The sequence below is a fragment of the Microcaecilia unicolor genome, chromosome 8, assembly GCF_901765095.1.
Source record: "Microcaecilia unicolor chromosome 8, aMicUni1.1, whole genome shotgun sequence".
Classification (NCBI taxonomy): Eukaryota; Metazoa; Chordata; class Amphibia; order Gymnophiona; family Siphonopidae; genus Microcaecilia; species Microcaecilia unicolor.
In genome coordinates this window covers 233,072,707-233,094,483 of record NC_044038.1, presented here as the reverse complement: position 1 = coordinate 233,094,483, position 21,777 = coordinate 233,072,707, and the positions used below count along the sequence as shown (strand labels likewise).

Genomic DNA, 21,777 nt, shown 5'->3' with positions numbered 1-21,777 from the left:
ATACAAATGCTACAAATAAATAAAATTTGGGTGCCAATGAACCATTAAGAATGGAATTCTCAATTAAGACTCCGGGTCATAACGGATCTTGAGAAATTGACAGATCAAAGAGCTGGCAGATACAGACATGATGCGCAAGAATGGACAAACTTAGAAAGAATATGGAACACTGCTAGTGGTACACCGGGGGGGGGGGGGGGGGGGGGCAGCCATGAACGGGAGGATAGTGGGAGGAGGGGGGTGGAAGGGTTGGGTAGGGGGAAAAATACAATGTTGATTATGTATTACAGATGAGTTTGAGGAAGTTTGGAGAGTTGGTAGCCTTGTGGCTGCAGTTACGTGTATGATTTTCTTTATTGAAATGTTGAATAAAATCAATCTTAAATTTAAAAAAAAGAATGGAATTCTCTTTATGTACCAAATAAAAAGCTGATATGTAATCAGAGAAAAGTGAAAGCATATCATGAGTATTTATGGGAACTCTGTATTTAATAGTAAGGGTGCTTTACATCAATGCTGAGATGCACTGGCAATCTTTGAGAGTTAGTAGGTGTCCTGCATCAGGAATAAGGTACATTGAGAAAGCTAAATGTAATCCAAAATGGCAAAGACTGGGTCTCCAATGATACAATAGGTAGGAATAACTTGATTTTGTTTGATGAGCTATTGCTGTGTGGTGGAAAGATGGCCGAGTATAGAATGACAGGACTTTCTATGATTCCAGATTGAGGTGTATTATCAGATCCATAAAGTACCAGTGCTGGAAAGAGAGAAGAAACTGTATGACTGGGGTTAGTTATTGCTTTTCTTTATTTATTAAGATTTATTTCCTGCCTTTTCCAAGGCGATGTAGAGCAAGAATAAGGCGGACATAGGCAATAGACAAGTACAGCAGTTAAAAAAAATACTCAACTAATACACATTATGTCATAGTATGCTACTTACAACGTCAGCACAATACACATATATTTACTTTCCTATGTGCTATCGTTTGTTAAACTCTACCCAAATAATGAAATTAACTTGACATCAGAAGGTACAACTAGAATGTGTACTGTGTTGACATTGAGGCATATTTTCAAAGCACTTAGCCTTCCAAAGTTCCATAGGTTTCTATGGAACTTTGGAAGGCTAAGTGCTTTGAAAATATGCCTCATTGTAAGTAGCATACTATGCCATAATGTGTATTATTTGAGTATTTTTTTTTTAACTGCTGTACTTGGAGTGGAGGAGTGGCCTAGTGGTTAGAGCACCGGTCTTGCAATCCAGAGGTGGCCGGTTCAAATCCTACTGCTGCTCCTTGCGATCTTGGGCAAGTCACTTAACCCTCCATTGCCTCAGGTACAAACTTAGATTGTGAGCCCTCCTGGGACAGAGAAATATCCAGAGTACCTGAATGTAACTCACCTTGAGCTACTGCTGAAAAAGGTGTGAGCAAAATCTAAATAAATAAATAAGGGGGACGAAACCTAATTTTCTTTTCACATTTTGTTTCAGCCTGATAGAGGAACAAAACGACCTCGTGATGACGATAATGAGGACGTCAAGGCACGCAGGAGGCAAGCTGCTGGGCGTGAACGAAATCGCTACCAAGAGGATGATGGAGTCTCTGCCGAAGACGTAGATGACGACAAAAAGAAACTACATCAGGTTATTGATAAAGAGGAGGAGGAGGAGGAAGAGGTAAAAGAAAAAGGGGTACAGACTCCAAAAAAAATATTTGTAGAATTTCTATAAAGATGATCTTTAAATTTGAAAACCCAGTTTTACAATTACTGTGTTGATGCCTCTAGAGGATGTTGAGTTACCCGAGAGCTCTGTTAGTATTTTGTTAGCAGAAGGATTTGGTAACATACATATAACATAGTAGATGACGGCAGAAAAAGACCTGCACGGTCCATCCAGTCTGCCCAACAAGATAACTCATATGTGCTACTTTTTGTGTATACCCTACTTTGATTTGTACCTTAGAGAGTATCAGTTACTTTCAGCTTTGCATTGTACTCGGAACTTAGAGCTGCCGGGTCTTTGTCTCCGAACAGCGACTCATCTCAAACAGTATGTTCACCTATTCTTCCTTTTCATCGTAATACCTGAGTGGACTCTTTATACTCCGCTGCTTCAAATGTTCACACTGTATGGAGTAGTATCCACTACAATGATTTAGAAGTAACATTTCTATTTGAAACGTTTTAAGCTGCTTCCCTGCAGTTTCCCTGAATGCTTTGGTTAAGTCTGGTCACGAGTTAATTCATATTAAATGGGATGTTCTTGCTTCTCGCAGTATGTGGTGCCATTTATGACGACCTGGTCAGTGTGGGTCAGTCGGATCAAATAAGTGTTAGTAATTTGTGACTTTTGATACCGTGACTGTTCCCAGAGGTTTAGAGGAATTGTAGGGAAGCTGCAGAATGAAATAGAAGAAATGATTACTTAAAGCAGCAACACTTGCAGAAACACATTTTAAATGTATTCTGTTGACATTTGAAGCACAGTTGTAAGGTCCTCCTTTTTAAGTGGTAATTTGATTTCATTCTTGAGAATAAATTGATAGTCACAGATGCAGCTTCTCTGCCACTGTGCTGTTTGACCCCTATGACTCTAGACGGAAGAACACCATTGAAGCTTCCCCCTTCCTTATCGTCCACCAGATCAGTCCAGATATTGGGTTATACCCCTCCACCAATATATGAAGGCAGAGATCAAAGGACTGAATGTTACTCACTCTACTAGTGGCTAAACTAGTAGAAAGGGCCTTTTTCTTTTCTTGTCCAGCTGAGAGATTTTGTGTGTAAATAAGACTAATTTTTTCCATCCTAGGCAACTGGGATTTAGAGAACTCCATAGTATTGAGACCTGTTTGTCAGCTTTGATCAATGAGATCCATGGTTATCTAGACAGGGGCAAAATAGCCTTGTTGGTTTCCCTTGGTGGACCATCAGTTGTTGTTTGTGTGTCTGTATAATTGTAGACTTAGGTCCCTGGAATAGTCTACTGGGTGGTGCAGTGAGTGCATTGTGGAGAAGGAGAGACAGGCCAATAATCCACTCTTAAATGTAACACTTGTGGTGGAAAATGCGAGCTCTTCAAAACCTACCAAAAACCTACTGTACCCACATATAGGTGACACCTGCAGCCATTAGGGCTATTGTAGAGGTGTACATTTGGGTACAGTAGGTTTTTTGATGGGTTTTGGAGAGCTCACCATACAATATAAGGGAGCAACGGTGAGATGTGTATGTGGGAGCTTTTATGTGAAGTGCACTGCAGTGCCCCCTTGGCTGCCCCATTGCTCTGCTGGGATGTCTGTGTAGCCAGTCTCCTAAGAATGCTGGCTCCTCCTACACCCCAATGGCTTGATATTGTGCGTTTTCACTTGAACTTTTTTTTTTTGTCGAAAATGGACCAAAAAGATAAACTCACAGAGCATAAAAACATCTATCAAGTGGCCATTTTAGAAAACAAAAAATGTTTTGCTGTTTCAAAAATTGCTGTATTTGCTATTTGGATTCTGAACGTTTTGAGCAAAACATCCAAAGTCGGACAGATGTCATATTGAAAATGCCCCTCTCAGTCTCCCACGATATCTAAACTTCAAAGAGAAATTGATTCACTATTGTGATATGTATAAACTTTGCACAATAAGAAAATGGCTCAGTACCAACACCTCCAGCAGTGATTGTTTTTGGGATTTTATTTATTTATTTTTTTTAAATTTTTGTTACATTTGTACCCCGCGCTTTCCCACTCATGGCAGGCTCAATGCGGCTTACATGGGGCAATGGAGGGTTAAGTGACTTGCCCAGAGTCACAAGGAGCTGCCTGTGCCGGGAATTGAACTCAGTTCCTCAGTTCCCCAGGACCAAAGTCCACCACCCTAACCACTAGGCCACTCCTCCACTGTTGCTACTATTTGAGATTCTACATGGAATGTTGCTATTCCACTAGCAACATTCCATGTAGAAGTCTGCCCTTGCAGATCACCAATGTGGCCGCGCAGGCTTCTGTGAGTCTGATGTCCTGCACGTACGTGCAGGACGTCAGATTCACAGAAACAGAAGCCTGCGCAGCCTTCTACATGGAATGTTGCTAGTGGAATAGCAACATTCCATGTAGAATCTCCAATAGCAGCAACATTCCATGTAGAATCTCCAGTAGCAGCAACATTCCATGTAGAATCTCCAATAGTATGTATTTTATTTTTGTTACATTTGTACCCCGCGCTTTCCCACTCATGGCAGGCTCAATGCGACTTACATGGGGCAATGGAGGGTTAAGTGACTTGCGCAGAGTCACAAGGAGCTGCCTGTGCCTGAAGTGGGAATCGAACTCAGTTCCTCAGTACCAAAATCCACCACCCTAACCGCTGGGCCACTCCTCCACTGTTGCTGCTATTTGAGATTCTACATGGAATGTTGCTATTCCACTAGCAACATTCCATGTAGAAGTCGGCCCTTGCAGATCACCAATGTGGCCGCGCAGGCTTCTACATGGAATATTGCTAGTGGAATAGCAACATTCCATGTAGAATTTCCAGTAGCAGCAACGTTCCATGTAGAATCTCCAATAGTATCTATTTTATTTTTGTTACATTTGTACCCCGCGCTTTCCCACTCATGGCAGGCTCAATGCGGCTTACATGGGGCAATGGAGGGTTGAGTGACTTGCCCAGAGTCAGAAGGAGCTGCCTGTGCCTGAAGTGGGAATCGAACTCAGTTCCCCAGGACCAAGGTCCACCACCCTAACCACTAGGCCACTGGAAGTGTGGCCTTGATTTGATGTATGTTTTTTGTGCCTATTTTTATAGTTAACAACCAACTGTATTACACAGATTTATTGAAGAAACAACGGCAGACTATGAAGTTGTAGTTTTGAATAATCAAATAAAAAGTAAAACAAAAAAATCTTCTAAAGAAATCGGATGCATGTCTGGAGTCGTTTTCAAATCATCACTTTTATTTGACAGCTGTGGCACCTGAGGCCTGCAAGCAAATAGACAGCATAAAGAAACTTTTTATCGGGTTTATAGGGAGAGAGGGTTATAAAGTAAGGATCAAAATGTTTCATGTTTCCCATCATGGTTGTAAAGTGAAGCAGGCATTTGATGCACATAACTGGGGACAGGCGAGATCTCATTACAGGAAGATTTTACAGTGTGAATCCTGCCTGAGGAAGCTTCTGCCAACAGTTGTGCTGGTCGGAGGGCCTGCAAGTAATTTTGGGGTATGATAGCAGGAGAAATTCTAACTGATTCAAACACTGGTATGGAACAAGCAGTGGAAATATAGAGCAACCATCCCTTGGCCAGAAATCAGACATCAGTCACCACCAGAAAAGATATTTACGACCTTCCCTGATGTGTTGCAGGGAAAAGGCAAGTTGAAAAGTAAGTGAGCGCTTTTTTAATTAGTGTCATGAACTACTATTCGTTATATAATCCATACAGCCCTGACTCACTAGCAGCTTTATTGAGAATAAAGTGCTGTTCAGGCTATCTAAAAGGTGCTTTGGTTGCTATTCTGTGTTTGAAACTTATGATGGAATGAAAGTGGAGATGGACTCTGAATGGAAAAGGGTTACTTGCTAACTTCTCACTTGTTTATGTTTTATTATCGCATTTGATATACTGCTATTTATTTATTTATTTTTATTTATTTATTGCATTTGTACCCCACATTATCCCACCTTTTTGCAGGCTCAATGTGGCTTACAGAGTATTATTATGATATAGTCATTACATGATCTTAAATACAGTCTGTAATAAGCTGAAGGTAGATGAGGATTTAAATGGAAAGGTGATAGGTAAGGTCGTATGAGAGGTGTTTTTGAAGCACTTGGGTGGTTTAGGAGTGATTAGTTTCATTAGGATTTCTTTTGTAGGCTTTGTTGAAGAGATGTGTCTTCAAAGATTTGCGAAAGCTGGTTAAGTTGTCCATGGTTTTCAGGGCCATGGGTAGTGCATTCCATATCTGTGTGCTTTTGTACGCAAAGGTAGTTAGCATATGCCTGTTTGTATTTAATTCCTTTACAGCTGGGGAAGTTCAAATGGAGGAATTTGTGGGCTGATCTTTTGGCGTTTCTGGGCGGTAAGTCCACTAGGTTTAACATGTAGAGTGGGGCGTCTGCGTGAATGATTTTGTGTACGGTCGTGCAGATCTTGAACTCAATTCATTCCTTGAGCGGGAGCCAGTGTAGTTTCTCTCTTAGGGGCTTCGCACTTTCGTATTTAGTTTTTCCAAAATGAGTCGGGCTGCAGTGTTCTGGGCTGTTTGGAGTTTTTTAATGGTCTGTTCTTTACAACCTGCGTACAGAGCGTTGCAGTAGTCCAGGTGACTTATCACTAGTGACTGTACTAGGGTGCAGAAGATCATAGGTCATAGTGGTTTACAAAGATAAAACCATTAAAAGAAAGGAACGCCAAGTTTTAGATAGGAAAGAAGACAATCAACCAAGGCTTTTCATAGTAATATAGTAGATAACGGTAGGTAAAGACCTAAATGGTCCCTCCGGTCTGCTCATTATCCATTCATGATTAAACCAACAATGAACGTGGTACAAAAATACTTGATCCTGGTCTTGCTTCACCATTTTTAGGCCTCTGACCTTAGAAAACTGTCTTTCTATTCCAACTGCTTGAGTTATAAGTACATAAGTATTGCCATACTGGGAAAGACCAGAGGTCCATTGAGCCCAGCATCAATATCTCCTTTCTTCTGCTGGTTATGCCTCTCTCTGTAGCCTAACATTCTTCTGGTTATGGCCATCACCTTGAGATCCGCAGATACTATCACTCCCTCTGCTAGCTGTGCTCTAAATTGATACTGTGATAAATTAAAAACTGCAACTTTAAATCGTAAACTGTACTCTAAAACAACTTTTATATGAACCTCTAACAGAAACTTTAAACTGTACTCTATGTAGCTTCCCACTACCCCAGAACCGGTGTGGAGCTGGACTGGATGCCTACAGAGATATATCTCAGCTCAGTTTTCAGTTCTCTGTCTCCACCTGCTGGTTGATGGAAACAACTATCCCACAGGTTCTGGAATAGTGGGAAGGGCTAATGGCAAGAAAATTATCAGGTAAGACTTAGTCTACTTATTTAATAAGGAGACATTAACTTTAAAAAAAAGACACTGAAATTACCTATTTAACGCCAATTCTAAGTTTTTCCAAGTTTGAATACAATTTCCCAGCAGGTAAAATAATCGCCAGTAAAGATTTTCTCCTCTTAGCAGATCTGCACTATTACCTATTGCGTTAGCACTGAAGTACGGTCTCTGTTCCTTCCCTTCCCCAAAATGGAATTTTCTACATTTTTGTTTGCTAAAAGATGCATTAAACAGCTAATGGAACTTAGTAAATGATAGTGCGCTATAAACTGATATCAGCATAAAATCCTCATTTATTTGTCCGTTGCTATTTAGAGGAGGAGTTCGTGTCAAAATATTTGTCAGAGAGGGGCTGATGTAGAAAGCTAGCAGAGAGGAGGGAAAGGTCAGTAGCGGAGTGCCTCAGGGATCGGTGCTGGGGCCGATTCTGTTCAATATATTTGTGAGTGACATTGCCGAAGGGTTAGAAGGTAAAGTTTGCCTATTTGCGGATGATACTAAGATTTGCAACAGAGTGGACACCCGGGAGGGAGTGGAAAGCATGAAAAGGGATCTGAGGAAGCTAGAAGAATGGTCTAAGGTTTGGCAATTAAAATTCAATGCGAAGAAATGCAAAGTGATGCATTTAGGGAGTAGAAACCCACGAGAGACTTATGTGTTAGGCGGTGAGAGTCTGATAGGTACTGAGGGGGAGAGGGATCTTGGTGTGATAGTATCCGAGGATCTGAAGGCGACGAAACAGTGTGACAATGCGATGGCTGTAGCGAGAAGGTTGCTAGGCTGTATAGAGAGAGGTGTGACCAGCAGAAGAAAGGAAGTGTTGATGCCCCTGTACAAGTCGTTGGTGAGGCCCCACCTGGAGTATTGTGTTCAGTTTTGGAGGCCGTACCTTGCTAAGGATGTAAAAAAAATGGAAGCGGTGCAAAGAAAAGCTATGAGAATGGTATGGGATTTGCGTTCCAAGACGTATGAGCAGAGACTTGCTGACCTGAACATGTATACCCTGGAGGAAAGGAGGAACAGGGGTGATATGATACAGACGTTCAAATACTTGCAAGGTATTAATCCGCAAACAGATCTTTTCCGGAGATGGGAAGGCGGTAGAACGAGAGGACATGAAATGAGATCGAAGGGGGGCAGACTCAAAAAAGATGTCAGGAAGTATTTTTTCACGGAGAGGGTGGTGGATGCTTGGAATGCCCTCCCCCGGGAGGTGGTGGAGATGAAAACGGTGACGGAATTCAAACATGCGTGGGATATGCATAAAGGAATCCTGTGCAGTAGGAATGGATCCTCAGAAGCGTAGCCGAAATTGGGTGGCGGAGCAGGTGGGGGAAGAGAGGTTGGTGGTTGGGAGGCGAGGATAGTGGAGGGCAGACTTGTACGGTCTGCGCCCTGAAAAAGGCAGGTACAAATCAAGGTAAGGTATACACATATGAGTTTATCTTGTTGGGCAGACTGGATGGACCATGCAGGTCTTTTTCTGCCGTCATCTACTATGTTACTATGAGATGGTAGCACGCAGTTAGCACATCATCTGCGCACAATTTTCTGGGTGCAAAATGCAGAAATGACTTTGTGCAAAATCTTGCCTTAGACACCAGCGTACAACACTGATTAAAATCAGTGCTAATGAGGCTATTAGCTGTTCCACCATGATATAGAGAACTACACAGGCTTTTTAAGATGAGCAATCAGAGGAGGCATAGAAGGGTTATTAGCTTGTTCTTCTGCAGTAGCGTCTGTGTGGATTTAATTTCTGTTTGTTCTATTTGATGCGAGCATAACAGTATCCACCATTTTTTTTAATGTGGCCTCCACGAACAGTATGGGTTTAAAAAAAAAAAAAAGCAGAAATGGGGGAGGTGGCAGTTCTGCACACAGTTGTGTTTGCCCATATCTTCTATATATATAAAGGCAACCCCAACGTTCTGAAGCCTCCACGGAAGTTGAGGCGCCCGAGACATCCGGTGTGCCCTGGAGTGTCTGCACCGCCCTCGCGTCAAAACGTCATGACGTCGAGGGCGGAGCTATTGACACTCGAGGGCCAAAACGGCCCACAGCGAACAAGGCAAGTAGCTTCGAGGGACGGAGGGAGGGGGCCCCTTGCTAGCGCCCGTTTCATTCTGCTCAGAAACGGGCATTTTTTCCTAGTGCTAGAATATTGTTCTGCACCTGAATATCATCATTGCAAAAAATGTTACGTGTAGAAATTTTTTTGATGCTGGTATTTATGTGCAGAATAACATTCCAGTACCTGTGCAACTGAGTGCTGTTTTTTTTTTTTTTTGCTCAGACATGCACACAGTAGTGCAGTACCTTATGCCCATGTATTCTCTGTGTTCTCCTTAATTAGTGCACAAGTCTTGCACGCATAATTTGCTTTGTGCATTGGTGAACAGAAATTGAGCATTAGGTTTGTGTTAGAAGCTGCACGCTTATACTTCAGCGCACGGCTTTAATGCAACCTTTCTGCATCATCCCCAGAGTTAGGTGTTTTGATTTAGCCGGATGAAGCTTGTCCTGGTTTGATGCTTTAAAAACAAATAAAATAAAAATGCTTCTCTGACAATTGCATAATACTTTTGGAAGCTGAGTCTGCCAACCTATAAGCAGTATCTTAACACTACGAACCGAGAGCACTCGCCCTAAATTCAAAGCTGTGCTTAAGGCCCAATAGATGAACTCAGCCCATACTTTGATGATAGCAGCTGATTTATCCGGGGCCTACTGAGCCACAGCAGAATTATTAATTTGTCTTATTTGTCCGTCATAATTGCTTGTCTGATTTGTTCCTTAGTTTTATGTGTGTCCTTCCCTATGCAATTACCTATATGTTTTACTTGTATTTCATATATTTGTTTTATATTCTACACCGTTTTGATGGTCTGACCCTAAGTGGATTATCAAGTAAACCTGATCTTGAATAATCGGGCAGTTTGTGAGGTAATACGTACATAATGTAGGGGGGGGGGGGGGTAATCTTTCCGCACTTTACTTTTTTTTTTTTTTGGTTTATTGTGTAGTGTGTTCTTTCTCTCCTTATTTTATCTGGGCTTGACTTAGATAACGTGATAATTTCTTTATTTTCAGAAATGTAGCTCCATCTAATTTTTTCCCGTCTTTCATTTTGTCAAATGTTTATTGAAAGTTTAAGAAGAAAAAAAAAAAATCAAGCAATATCATGTTCTCCATTCTTTAACTTCCGTCCCCTGTCCCCCTCCTCTCCGCTCTTCAGTACAGACATATGTATCCTAACTCATAGGTTTCTCACTTTCGTACAGGACGAACCTCTGGATGAAAGTTCAGTGAAAAAGATGATCCTGACGTTTGAGAAAAGATCTTACAAAAACCAGGAGCTGCGAATCAAGTTTCCAGACAACCCTGAGAAGTAAGGAAGGATCTTTATAGTGGAATTTATAAAAAAAAAAAAAAGTATTGACGATACAGAAGCTGCTTTTTTGTTTGGAATTTTTACATTTGACTCGGCTGTATCCCAACCTACCTTTTCCTTGTTCTTGGTACTTTCATAGAAATCCATGGCTGCTTTCGCTTCTGGTCAGTCAGTCAGTATGACGACCAGTTTTATGATGTTCTAATTTTACTTTTAATTGTGTATAATTGGGTTTATTTGATACAGTGGGTAAGGCACCATTATTTTTAGTCCAGACGGATTATTTTTCACCCACAAATTCCAGGATAGTTTTTGAAAGGTGATGATTGGTTTAAACTGATTTTTGTCCTAATTTTATGATCTACAATAACTGTTTTTTAGAACTTGCAATTGCAGCTGGTATCGCTGTGGCAGCCGTGGACCCAGCCCCAGCACAGATTCCTACCACTCTGACAGAGGAAGTGCAGCATTTTAGGGTGGGGCAGAAATGCCAACTTTTAGCTCTGTGTGGCTCTATTACTTTCTTACTTGTTATCCAGGGCTGTGGAGTTGGGAGTCGGAAGCAATTTTGGGTAGAGTCGGAGTTGATAACAATGTATCAACTCCGACTCCAGCATCAAAATAAAAATTTCCATTACTTAGCTTCCCACTATTCCAGAACCTGTGGGATAGTTGTCTCATCAACCAGCGGGTGAAGATAGAGAACTGAAAACCGAGCTGAGACATATCTCTCTTGGCATCAGTATTTTCTAGCTCCAGCATGTGGATAGACACACTTTTCAGCCTGATTCACAGTGCTTTGCTCCTGGTCCAGTTGGTCAACTGGTCACCAGTTGAGCTTTTTTTTTAATTTCCATGAAGTCTTTATTAATTATTAGTACACAGAATCTGAAACATATTACAACATGAGTATCATATTACATGTCAATTGTGCAGGACATAAGTCTCCAGAAGTATAGCAAGTAAATAATACAAAGAGTGATAAGGGTCTCATGCTATACCAAAAGAAGACTTCTTACTGTGTTAAAATACCTAGTGAATTATTCAGAATAACCAGTTCAGAACTTCAACTTTTTTAATAAATTTTTTGTGTACTAAACCCCGCTTCCATATCACTCTTGTCACTCAGAACCCCAACCCACCCCTCCCTCCCCCCCTCCCACCATAACATGGGACATCAGACAAGTTACACATGAAGGAGAAAAGGATCCCAGGTCAAGTGCCATCTACAAAGTTGATTGCGCCGTTCCGCTAGGAGTCTCTCCATCTCGCAGATATGCCTCAATTTTTGAATCCACCTATTAATCGGTGGAGCTGTGGTCTGCTTCCAATGAGCAGCAATTATGACTCTCGCGGCACTTATGGCCTGTCTCAAGAAAATTTGCTGGGTGTGGGAGAGACCTGCAGCTAGAACAGAAAATAGGAAAAGAGTCGGGCTCCAAGGTAACAGACTCCCCGTCCACCTCTGCAACCTGCTACGAACCGCTCTCCAGTAGGCCTTAACCTTCCTGCAGGTCCACCAAATGTGTCCCGCTGTGCCCCGCACCCCACATCCCCTCCAGCACAGCCCCGTCAATGCGGGATAAATACGCTGAAGACGCTCGGGTGTCAGGTACCAACGGTACAAAACCTTTACCGCATTCTCCTTAAAGGGCACATGAGACGACACTCCCATCACAGCCCGCTCCAATTTCTCCCACCCCACCTCCACCAGTTGAGCTTTACGGGTGGCTTGAGTCTGCAGAGTCATACCTGGAGGTCTTCAGATCCCTGTCTGTTGTGCCCTGGTTTTAAGTTCCGGAGAGAGAGAGAACGATTTCTTATATACCGCTTACAAGCCCGAAAGCTATCGAAGCAGTGTATATTCAGATACAGTAGGCATTTTTCTGTCCCTGGTATGCTCCCAATTTAAGCTTGCACCTGAGGCAATGGAGGGTTAAGTAACTTGCCCAGAGTCACAAGGAGCTGCAGTGGCATTTGAGCCAGATTTCCCTGGTTTTCATCCCACTGTTCTAACCATTAGGTTATTCCTCTATGCCTGTAGCAAGAGTAAGCAACGGAGACAGTGGGGAGTGTCAACAGGCACCAGTATGCTAAAACCAGTACATGTTATTAGTCCGGCAAAGTAAACGTTGATATTTTGCTAGAAAACTGGCAAACCATTTTATCCACTGATTTTTCTCCCAGTTTTGTTGCTTTTGAAATAAACACAGATCAGTTCCTGAGAGAGCTAAACTGCCATAAAAACTGGAAAAGATCACTTGCAAGTTGCTATATATAATTTTGTTGATGTAAATTGCTTTGGGGGCCCTTTATAGGATGCTAAAACAGTGTAGAAGAATATTAAAATATGAATAATTAAGAGACTCCAATATGATAGAATCAGAACGCAGCCATGATGAGAACGCCATCCCACCCAAAATTTAACTAATGCTTAGCTGCAAGTATACTTGCTCTGAGCAAATAAATCTCTGGCCTCATCTCTAGTAACCGCAACAAAATCTCTGTAAGGCTTATGGCTTCTTGAGCAGAAGGTCTTTGGTCAGCCTTCCTCTGGAATTATGGTTCCCCACCTCCACATTGGTTTAAAACAGTTCTGTCCGGAATTTACTATCTGTAAATCTACTTATCGTCAACTCTGCATCATTATTCATGTCTGTTACTTTGACTATTTCAAAGACCTGTTGTGCTTTCCCTTCTCCTTTCACCCCACCCCCCATATATGTTGATCACTGCAACTGTTTTCCAGTGGCTTCAAGTCCAAAATTTCTGGTCCAGAATGCAGTCCTCAGAAAACTCCACTGGCTCCTTTGGAGAAACCATTAAACAACATGCCAAATATATACAACACAGCTCTTTAACCAGTTCAGTCATTCTGCTGGTCTTACATTTTAAATTTTGTATACTAGGAAAAAAAGCCCGTTTCTCAGCGCAATGAAACGGGCGCTAGCAAGGTTCTATAATGGTAGGGGCCCCCTCCCTCCGTCCCTCCGAGCTGCTTGCCTGCCTCCGTGTGACCGTCGGACGTTGTTCGTGGTTCGCTCTGTGTGGGGAGGGTTGTTTTTTTTTTTTTTTTTTGCTGCGCCTCCATGCCTGTGCCGTTTCCGTTTCGGCCCTCGAGTGTCATTGCTCCGCTCTTGACATCATCACGTTTTGACGCGAAGGCGGTGCAGACACTCAGGGGCACACCGGATATCTCGGGCGCCTAAACTTCCGTGGAGGCTTCATTAGAGCGTTGGGGTTGCCTTTTATATAGAGAGATAATTTTGTAATTTTCTGTTAAAAATTGTTTTTATTCCTTGGGCTTCACTCCCAGGCTTTGAGGGTCACTAACAGATTGGGTTTTCAGGATATCCTTCATGAATATGCATGAGATTTGCAGGCTTGCTACACCCATTGTGTACAGCTCTCTTATGGGGATATCCTGAAAACATGAACCATTGGCAGCCCTTAAGGACTGGGAGTGAAGATTACTGCCTTATGTAGTCTCAAGAATATGTCTCCAGTTATGGATTAAGATTAATAATTATATGACAGAGGCAGGAGGCATCTTATGACTAATTTAAGTTAGTTAGTGGAGGAGTAGCCTAATGGTTAGCACAATGGGCTGAGATACTGGGGCATTGAGTTTGATTCCCACTGTGGATCCTGGGCAAGTCACCTTAACCCTCCATTGCCCCAGGTGCAAAAACCTAGATTGTGACCCCACTAGGGACCTGCATCTAATACGTGTGAACTGATTTGGTTGAACCACAGAAAGGCAGTATGTCAAACCCATAACCCTCTTTAGGATTGGGTTGCAGTCCTTCCCTTGAGGAAGAGAGTTGACGTGTACTTCCCCAGTTCGCTAGTCTGGTAATCAGTCTGTTGCTATTTGTGGCTCAAGTGAGAGATCAGTTTATAGAGGGCATCACGGTTTTTGACTGACAATGCATTTATTTTTCCAGCTATTAGTGATAATCTCTAAAGGGACAGAATGGAATCTGAAAAATCAGCAGTATTGCTCACAAATATGTATAGTGTGGTGGGCAGGACATCAGGCATTCTGCTTATGCAGCAGGATCCTGAAAGAAAAGAGGGCATATGAGATTGCTATGTATGTTTGTAATGAAATTTTGTTTGGTGTTATATTCACACCAAAAGATTTGGGACGTTTCATAGTAACATAGTAGATGACGGCAGAAAAAGACCTGCACGGTCCATCCAGTCTGCCCAAGATAAACTCATGTGTATACCTTACCTTGATTTGTACCTGTCTTTCTCAGGGCACAGACCGTATAAGTCTGCCCAGCAGTATTTCCCGCCTCCCAACCACCTGTCCCGCCTTCCATCTCCGGCTCTGGCACAGACTGTATAAGTCTGCCCTCCCCTATCCTCGCCTCCCAACCACCAACCCCTCTTCCCCCCACCTGCTCTGCCACCCAATTGTAGCTAAGCTTCTGAGGATCCATTCCTTCTGCACAGGATTCCTTTATGCACATCCCACGCATGTTTGAATTCCGTTACCGTTTTCATCGCCACCACCTCCCGCGGGAGGGCATTCCAAGCATCCACCACCCTCTCCATGAAAAAATACTTTCTGACATCTTTCCTGAGTCTGCCCCCCTTCAATCTCATTTCATGTCCTCTCGTTCTACCGCCTTCCCATCTCCGGAAAAGATTCGTTTGCGGATTAATACCTTTCAAATATTTGAACGTCTGTATCATATCACCCCTGTTCCTCCTTTCCTCCAGGGTGTACATGTTCAGGTCAGCAAGTCTCTCTTCATACGTTTTGGAACGCAAATCCCATACCATCCTCGTAGCTTTTCTTTGCACCGCTTCCATTTTTTTGACATCCTTCGCAAGGTACGGCCTCCAAAACTGAACACAATACTCCAGGTGGGGCCTCACCAACGTCTTATACAGGAGTGACATGAGGATTCTGACTAGGGTGTTTGGTGCAGGTATATTCATGGACCACAGATGTGCACATGCCTGCGCTGTAGATGGAAATTCTCCGCCCGATATTTAAAATGGTTTGACCGCCAAAAAACGGCACTTAACCAGCTATCCGGTGCCGGATAGCAGCTTAGATGGCCAGTTCTATTGTGCGATATAACCGGCTGTCCAGCAATTTCACCACGGAGCCGGCTAAGTTTGGCTGTATTTGGCTGCCACATTAGGTGAAATAACTTTGGCCGACTCCAACTTGACCAAATTTAAACCAGATATTCAGCCGGTCACCGGAAACGGCCTGGCATTGAATATCCAGCCCAGCTATCTCCTGCGGTCTGACTGTCAGGGCCTCTGTGTTTAATAACTGACATTCCATATCATCAAGCTGATCAATCCATAGACTGGTGGGTTGTGTCCATCTACCAGCAGGTGGAGATAGAGAGCAAACTTTTGCCTCCCTATATGTGGTCATGTGCTGCCGGAAACTCCTCAGTATGTTCTCTATCTCAGCAGGTGGTGGTCACACACAGCAGCAGCAGCTCTGGCTAGGCCTCCAAGCCTAATTTTTAGGTTTTGTTGAGTGCCTGGGGTTGAGGGCTCTTTTGAGCAAGTGCAAACCTGGTGGTGCCAGGTCCCTCCTTTTCTCCCCCCTCCCGCTGGCTCCGTTAAAAAAAAAAAAAAAAAAAAAAAAAAAATTTTAAACGTCTTTAAAGGCGTTTATTTCGACGTTTATTTAAGCGTCTATTGCAGCTTGCGGGGGTCTTAAAGCCTGATTCGCCCTTGTTGGGTGGCAGTTTTGTGACCGATGAATGTACCGGTCCTTCCTCCGGCGTGGCGGTTTTTCCCGCCATAAACGCCCATCCCCCGCTCCTCGCCTCCGCCATTTTGGCCGGCCACGCGGCTCGGACGGCTTCTTCTTGGGCCGCCCTTGAGGTTGGAGACATTAATGCCATGAACGCCCTTAATTTGGGCGACGGCACAGAAGCGGCTAAAGTTAAGAGCCGTTCTTCCCGCGCGGCTCCTTCGCGGAGTTTCGCGCCGGACGCCATTTTGGATGCGCAGCAGGCCTCTCCCCCGCTGTTGCGAGCGCCGGTTGAGAGTGCGCCTAGGGCTGTTGCCCAGGCTGCGGAAGTGCACAGTCTGGGGGGTTTCTCCCCCGAGTTTGTTTTGCTGCTGCATCAGGCCTTCCTCATGCACAACGCTGCCCCCGCTCCCTCGTCTGGTAAAGAGGTTGAGGTTCCCAGAGGTAAACGCCCTCGGGTTGATTCCCAGGCCTTGGAGGAATTTGTCTCCTCCGATGTAGATGAGGGCAGCGTGTCTGAGGTCTCCCAACGGTCCTTTGCGGATTCCTTGGAGGAGACGGATCCCCGCTCGGTTGGAGCGGATGACCCCTCTGCAGCGCGGCTTTTTCGCCCAGAGGATTTGCCCAACCTGTTGTTACAGGCCATGGACACTTTGAAGATTTCCTCTCCGGAGGACGTCTCTCCCTCAGCCCCTGTTGGCTCCGCCATTATGCTGGGGACGAAGCGCCCGCCGAGAACCTTCCACGTGCATGATGCCATGCACACCTTAATTTCGGCTCAATGGGATGTCCCAGAAGCGAGCCTTAAAGTGGCTAGGGCTATGTCCCGCCTCTATCCTTTGGCTGTGAGTGAACGTGAGGCCTATCTGTGGCCTACCGTGGATTCTTTAATCACTGCGGTGACTAAGAAAACGGCATTGCCGGTGGAAGGTGGCACGGCCCTAAAGGACGCCCAAGACAGGAGATTGGAGGCGGCCTTAAGGTCGTCCTTTGAGGCGGCTGCTTTAAGTTTGCAGGCCTCAGTTTGCGGCTCCTATGTGGCCAGGGCGTGCCTGACTATGGTGCAGCGGGCTTCCCCCTCGGATCATTCCTTGAGGGATGATTGGCCAGCCCTGGAATCGGGCTTAGCCTATGTGGCAGACTTGCTGTATGATGTCTTGAGAGCCTCAGCTAAAGGCATGGCTCAGACAGTCTCTGCGCGGCGGTGGCTTTGGCTGAAACATTGGTCTGCTGACCACGCCTCTAAATCCCGCCTGGCTAGGTTGCCTTTTAAAGGCAAGCTGCTCTTTGGGGTCGAGCTGGACAAAATCGTGACCGATCTCGGCACATCTAAGGGCAAGAAGTTACCAGAGGTCAGGGCTCGGGCTAGTGCTCGTCCCGGTACCTCCAGAGGACGGTTTCAGGAAGCCCGTCGGTACCGCCCGGGCAGGTCGGGTTCTTCTGCCCCCTCTTCCTTTAAGAGGCATTTCTCCCCCAAGCAGCGTTCCTTTCGCAGAGACCGCCGTCCCGGAGGTGCTCCCTCCGGTCCTCCCCCAGGGTCTCGTACCCAATGACGGGGTCTTGGTCCACGCCCCAGTGCAGATTGGAGGACGGCTGTCCTCGTTTCTGGGCGAGTGGACCACAATAACTTCAGACGCTTGGGTGCTGGAAGTCATCAGAGACGGCTACAAGCTAGAGTTCTGCCGACCCTTAAGAGACGGGTTTGTACTCTCTCCCTGCAAGTCTCCGGTCAAAGCTGTGGCAGTGCAGCAGACTTTGGACAATCTGATCCGCCTGGGGGCGGTCGTTCCGGTGCCAGGAAGTCAGCTTGGCAAGGGGCGTTACTCCATTTACTTTGTGGTACCAAAGAAAGGAGGTTCTGTCCGGCCTATCCTCGACCTCAAAGGGGTCAATCGGGCCTTGAAAGTGCGGCACTTTCGCATGGAGACTCTCCGCTCTGTTATAGCGGCAGTGAAGGCAGGGGAGTACCTGGCTTCCTTGGACATCAAGGAAGCGTACCTGCATATTCCCATCTGGCCTCCTCATCAACGCTTTCTGCGTTTTGCAGTCCTGGGCCGACACTTCCAGTTCAGAGCCCTCCCGTTCGGGTTGGCTACTGCTCCGCGGACCTTTTCCAAAGTAATGGTGGTCATAGCGGCCTTCCTGCGAAAGGAAGGAGTACAAGTCCATCCTTATCTGGACGACTGGTTGATCCGAGCCCCCTCTTATGCAGAGTGCGGCAAAGCTGTGGACCGGGTAGTTGCTCTTTTGAGCTCCCTGGGATGGATCATCAACTGGGAGAAGAGCCAGCTGCGCCCGACTCAGTCCCTGGAGTATCTGGGAGTTCGATTCGACACCCAAGTGGGCAGAGTGTTCCTGCCAGACAATCGGATTGTCAAACTTCAGGCTCAGGTGGACCAGTTCCTGGTAGCCTCTCCTCTTCGGGCTTGGGACTATGTGCAGCTGTTGGGCTCTATGACGGCCACGATGGAAGTAGTGCCCTGGGCCAGGGCTCATATGAGACCACTACAACACTCTCTGCTGCAGCGCTGGACTCCGATGTCGGAGGATTATGCGGTGCGTCTTCCCTTGGATCCAGCAGTGCGCAGGGCGCTGAGCTGGTGGATGCAGGCAGACAAGTTGTCTGCAGGAATGCCTCTGGTGACCCCAGAGTGGATTGTCGTCACGACGGACGCCTCATTGTCGGGCTGGGGAGCCCACTGCTTGGGAAGGACAGCGCAGGGGCTCTGGTCTCCTGCAGAGGCGAAGTGGTCTATCAACCTCCTGGAACTCAGAGCCATTCGGTTGGCGCTTTTGGAGTTCATCCCGGTACTGGTGCTGAAGCCTGTACGGGTACTGTCGGACAATGCCACGGCTGTGGCCTATGTCAACCGCCAGGGAGGTACCAAGAGCGCCCCTCTAGCCAAGGAGGCTATGAGTCTATGCCAGTGGGCGGAAGCGAACCTGGAACAGCTGTCAGCGGCCCACATTGCCGGAGTCATGAATGTCAAGGCGGACTTTCTCAGTCGCCATACCTTGGAGCCCGGAGAGTGGCAGCTATCTGCTCAGGCGTTCTTGGACATCACGAAGCGCTGGGGCCAGCCGAGCCTAGATCTGATGGCGTCATCGGCCAATTGCCAAGTGCCGCGCTTCTTCAGCAGAGGACGGGACCCTCGATCCCTGGGAGTAGATGCTCTTCTCCAACAATGGCCGACACAAGAGCTTCTCTATGTGTTCCCACCCTGGCCCATGTTGGGCAGGGTCCTAGACCGGGTGGCAAGACATCCCGGCAGGATAATCCTGGTGGGTCCGGATTGGCCCAGACGTCCCTGGTATGCGGACTTGATCAGGCTCTCAATCGACGATCCTCTGCGGCTGCCAGTGGAGCAGGGCCTGTTACATCAGGGTCCCGTGGTGATGGAGGATCCCTCCCCCTTTGGTCTTACGGCCTGGCTATTGAGCGGCAGCGTCTGAGGAAGAAGGGCTTCTCAGACAAGGTCATCGCCACTATGCTGAGAGCGAGGAAACGCTCTACTTCTACTGCTTACGCCAGGGTTTGGCGTATCTTTGCAGCGTGGTGTGAAGCAGGCTCACTTTCTCCCTTCACTGCTCCAATTTCTTCAGTGTTGGCGTTCCTGCAAGAAGGTCTGGACAAAGGCCTGTCGCTCAGTTCCCTTAAGGTCCAGGTAGCGGCTCTGGCTTGCTTCAGGGGCCGCCTGAAGGGTGCTTCCCTGGCTTCCCAGCCAGATGTGGTGCGCTTTCTCAAGGGAGTTAATCACCTGCGCCCTCCTCTGCACTCAGTGGTGCCTGCGTGGAATCTCAACCTGGTGCTAAGAGCATTGCAGAAGCCGCCGTTTGAACCCTTGTCGAGGGCATCTCTGAAAGACCTGACGTTGAAAGCAGTCTTTTTGGTGGCTATCACTTCAGCCAGAAGAGTTTCCGAGCTCCAGGCGCTCTCATGTCGAGAGCCTTTTCTGCAGTTCACTGAGGCAGGAGTGACTATTCGCACAGTGCCTTCCTTTCTGCCCAAGATTGTTTCTCGCTTCCATGTGAATCAGCAGCTCTGTCTCCCTTCCTTTCGTAGGGAGGACTACCCAGAGGAGTACTCTGCTCTTAAATATCTGGATGTGAGACGAGTCATCATCAGATACTTGGAAGTGACCAATGATTTCCGGAAATCGGATCATCTGTTTGTCCTGTTTGCAGGTCCTCGTAGGGGTCTGCAGGCTGCTAAGCCTACAGTGGCAAGATGGGTCAAGGAAGCCATTGCAGCGGCTTATGTGGCCGCAGGGAAGGTGCCGCCTATCCAGCTGAAGGCTCACTCCACAAGAGCTCAGGCGGCCTCGATGGCAGAGGCCGGTTCCGTCTCCTTGGAAGAGATATGCAAGGCGGCAACTTGGGCTTCGGCCCATACATTCTCCAAGCATTACCGCTTGACTGTGGCTGCTCGGGCGGAGGCCCGGTTTGGAGCTTCAGTGTTGCGGTCAGGGATTTCTATGTCCCGCCCTGGGTGAGTACTGCTTCGGTACATCCCACCAGTCTATGGATTGATCAGCTTGATGATATGGAAGGTAAAATTATGTATAATCATACCTGATAATTTTCTTTCCATTAATCATAGCTGATCAATCCATAGCCCCTCCCAGATATCTGTATTGTTTTATTCTGGTTGCATTTCAGGTTCAACTTTAGTCTTCAGTTACTTCAGAAAGACTTCGTGTTCAAGTTTTTTCACTTGGATTCTTCAAGAGTTAAGACGAGTTTGTGTTACAGTGAGCTGCTGCATTCCTCTCCCCTCCGTTTTACGGGGCTGGATTGAGACTTATAATTCTGCCGGCACTCCCTCCCGCTTCGTGCGGCTGTAGGGCAGTTTTGTACCCCTCCCGCTTCGGCGGTGTTCGGGTCAGTCAGCTCCTCCCGCGGTTGCGGTTGCAGGATAAGCCAGATCCCCCCGCATCGGCGGGGTGGTGTCCCTCCCCCGCTCCGCGGGGATGAGCTGGACGGATTCCCCTCCCCCACTTGTGTGGGGATGAGCTGGGTTAATTCCCCTCCCCCGTTTCGGCGGTGGTGAGCTGGGCAGAGTGTCCCTTCGTGGGTGTAATTCTCTAAGTGCTGAGTCCTGCGGATGGAGCTTTGATATCGACATACTGAGGAGTTTCCGGCAGCACATGACCACATATAGGGAGGCAAAAGTTTGCTCTCTATCTCCACCTGCTGGTAGATGGACACAACCCACCAGTCTATGGATTGATCAGCTATGATTAATGGAAAGAAAATTATCAGGTATGATTATACATAATTTTACCTTCTGCTTATCTTAAAACATTTCTGTTTGTTGTATCTGTAGCTTCATCTAGGCTGTTTTATCAACGTATGGCCCCAGACACTGCAGGTGTGTGATGTGGAAATGCCTGTAAAGAGTGAAATGAAGTTGTTGGGGGTAGTGTTTGATGCCCATTAAACTATGCAAACTCAGACCAGTAATGCTGTTCTAGCAGCCCTTGCTCAGCTACATTTGTTGTATCGATTGACGCCGACGTTGCCCATTTCTG

General features: G+C 46.1%; 1 protein-coding gene across 2 annotated transcripts in view; it reads left to right on the top strand.

Annotated features, from left to right (window-relative positions):
* CTNNBL1 (catenin beta like 1) overlaps nucleotides 1-21,777 on the top strand; it is a 297,567-nt gene that overhangs the window by 149,992 nt on the left and 125,798 nt on the right. For both annotated transcript variants that reach the window (XM_030212603.1, XM_030212602.1), the window contains 2 exons: nucleotides 1,498-1,683; nucleotides 10,397-10,503. In XM_030212603.1, coding sequence (XP_030068463.1) covers nucleotides 1,498-1,683; nucleotides 10,397-10,503 — 293 coding nt within the window. The remainder of the gene's footprint in view (nucleotides 1-1,497; nucleotides 1,684-10,396; nucleotides 10,504-21,777) is intronic.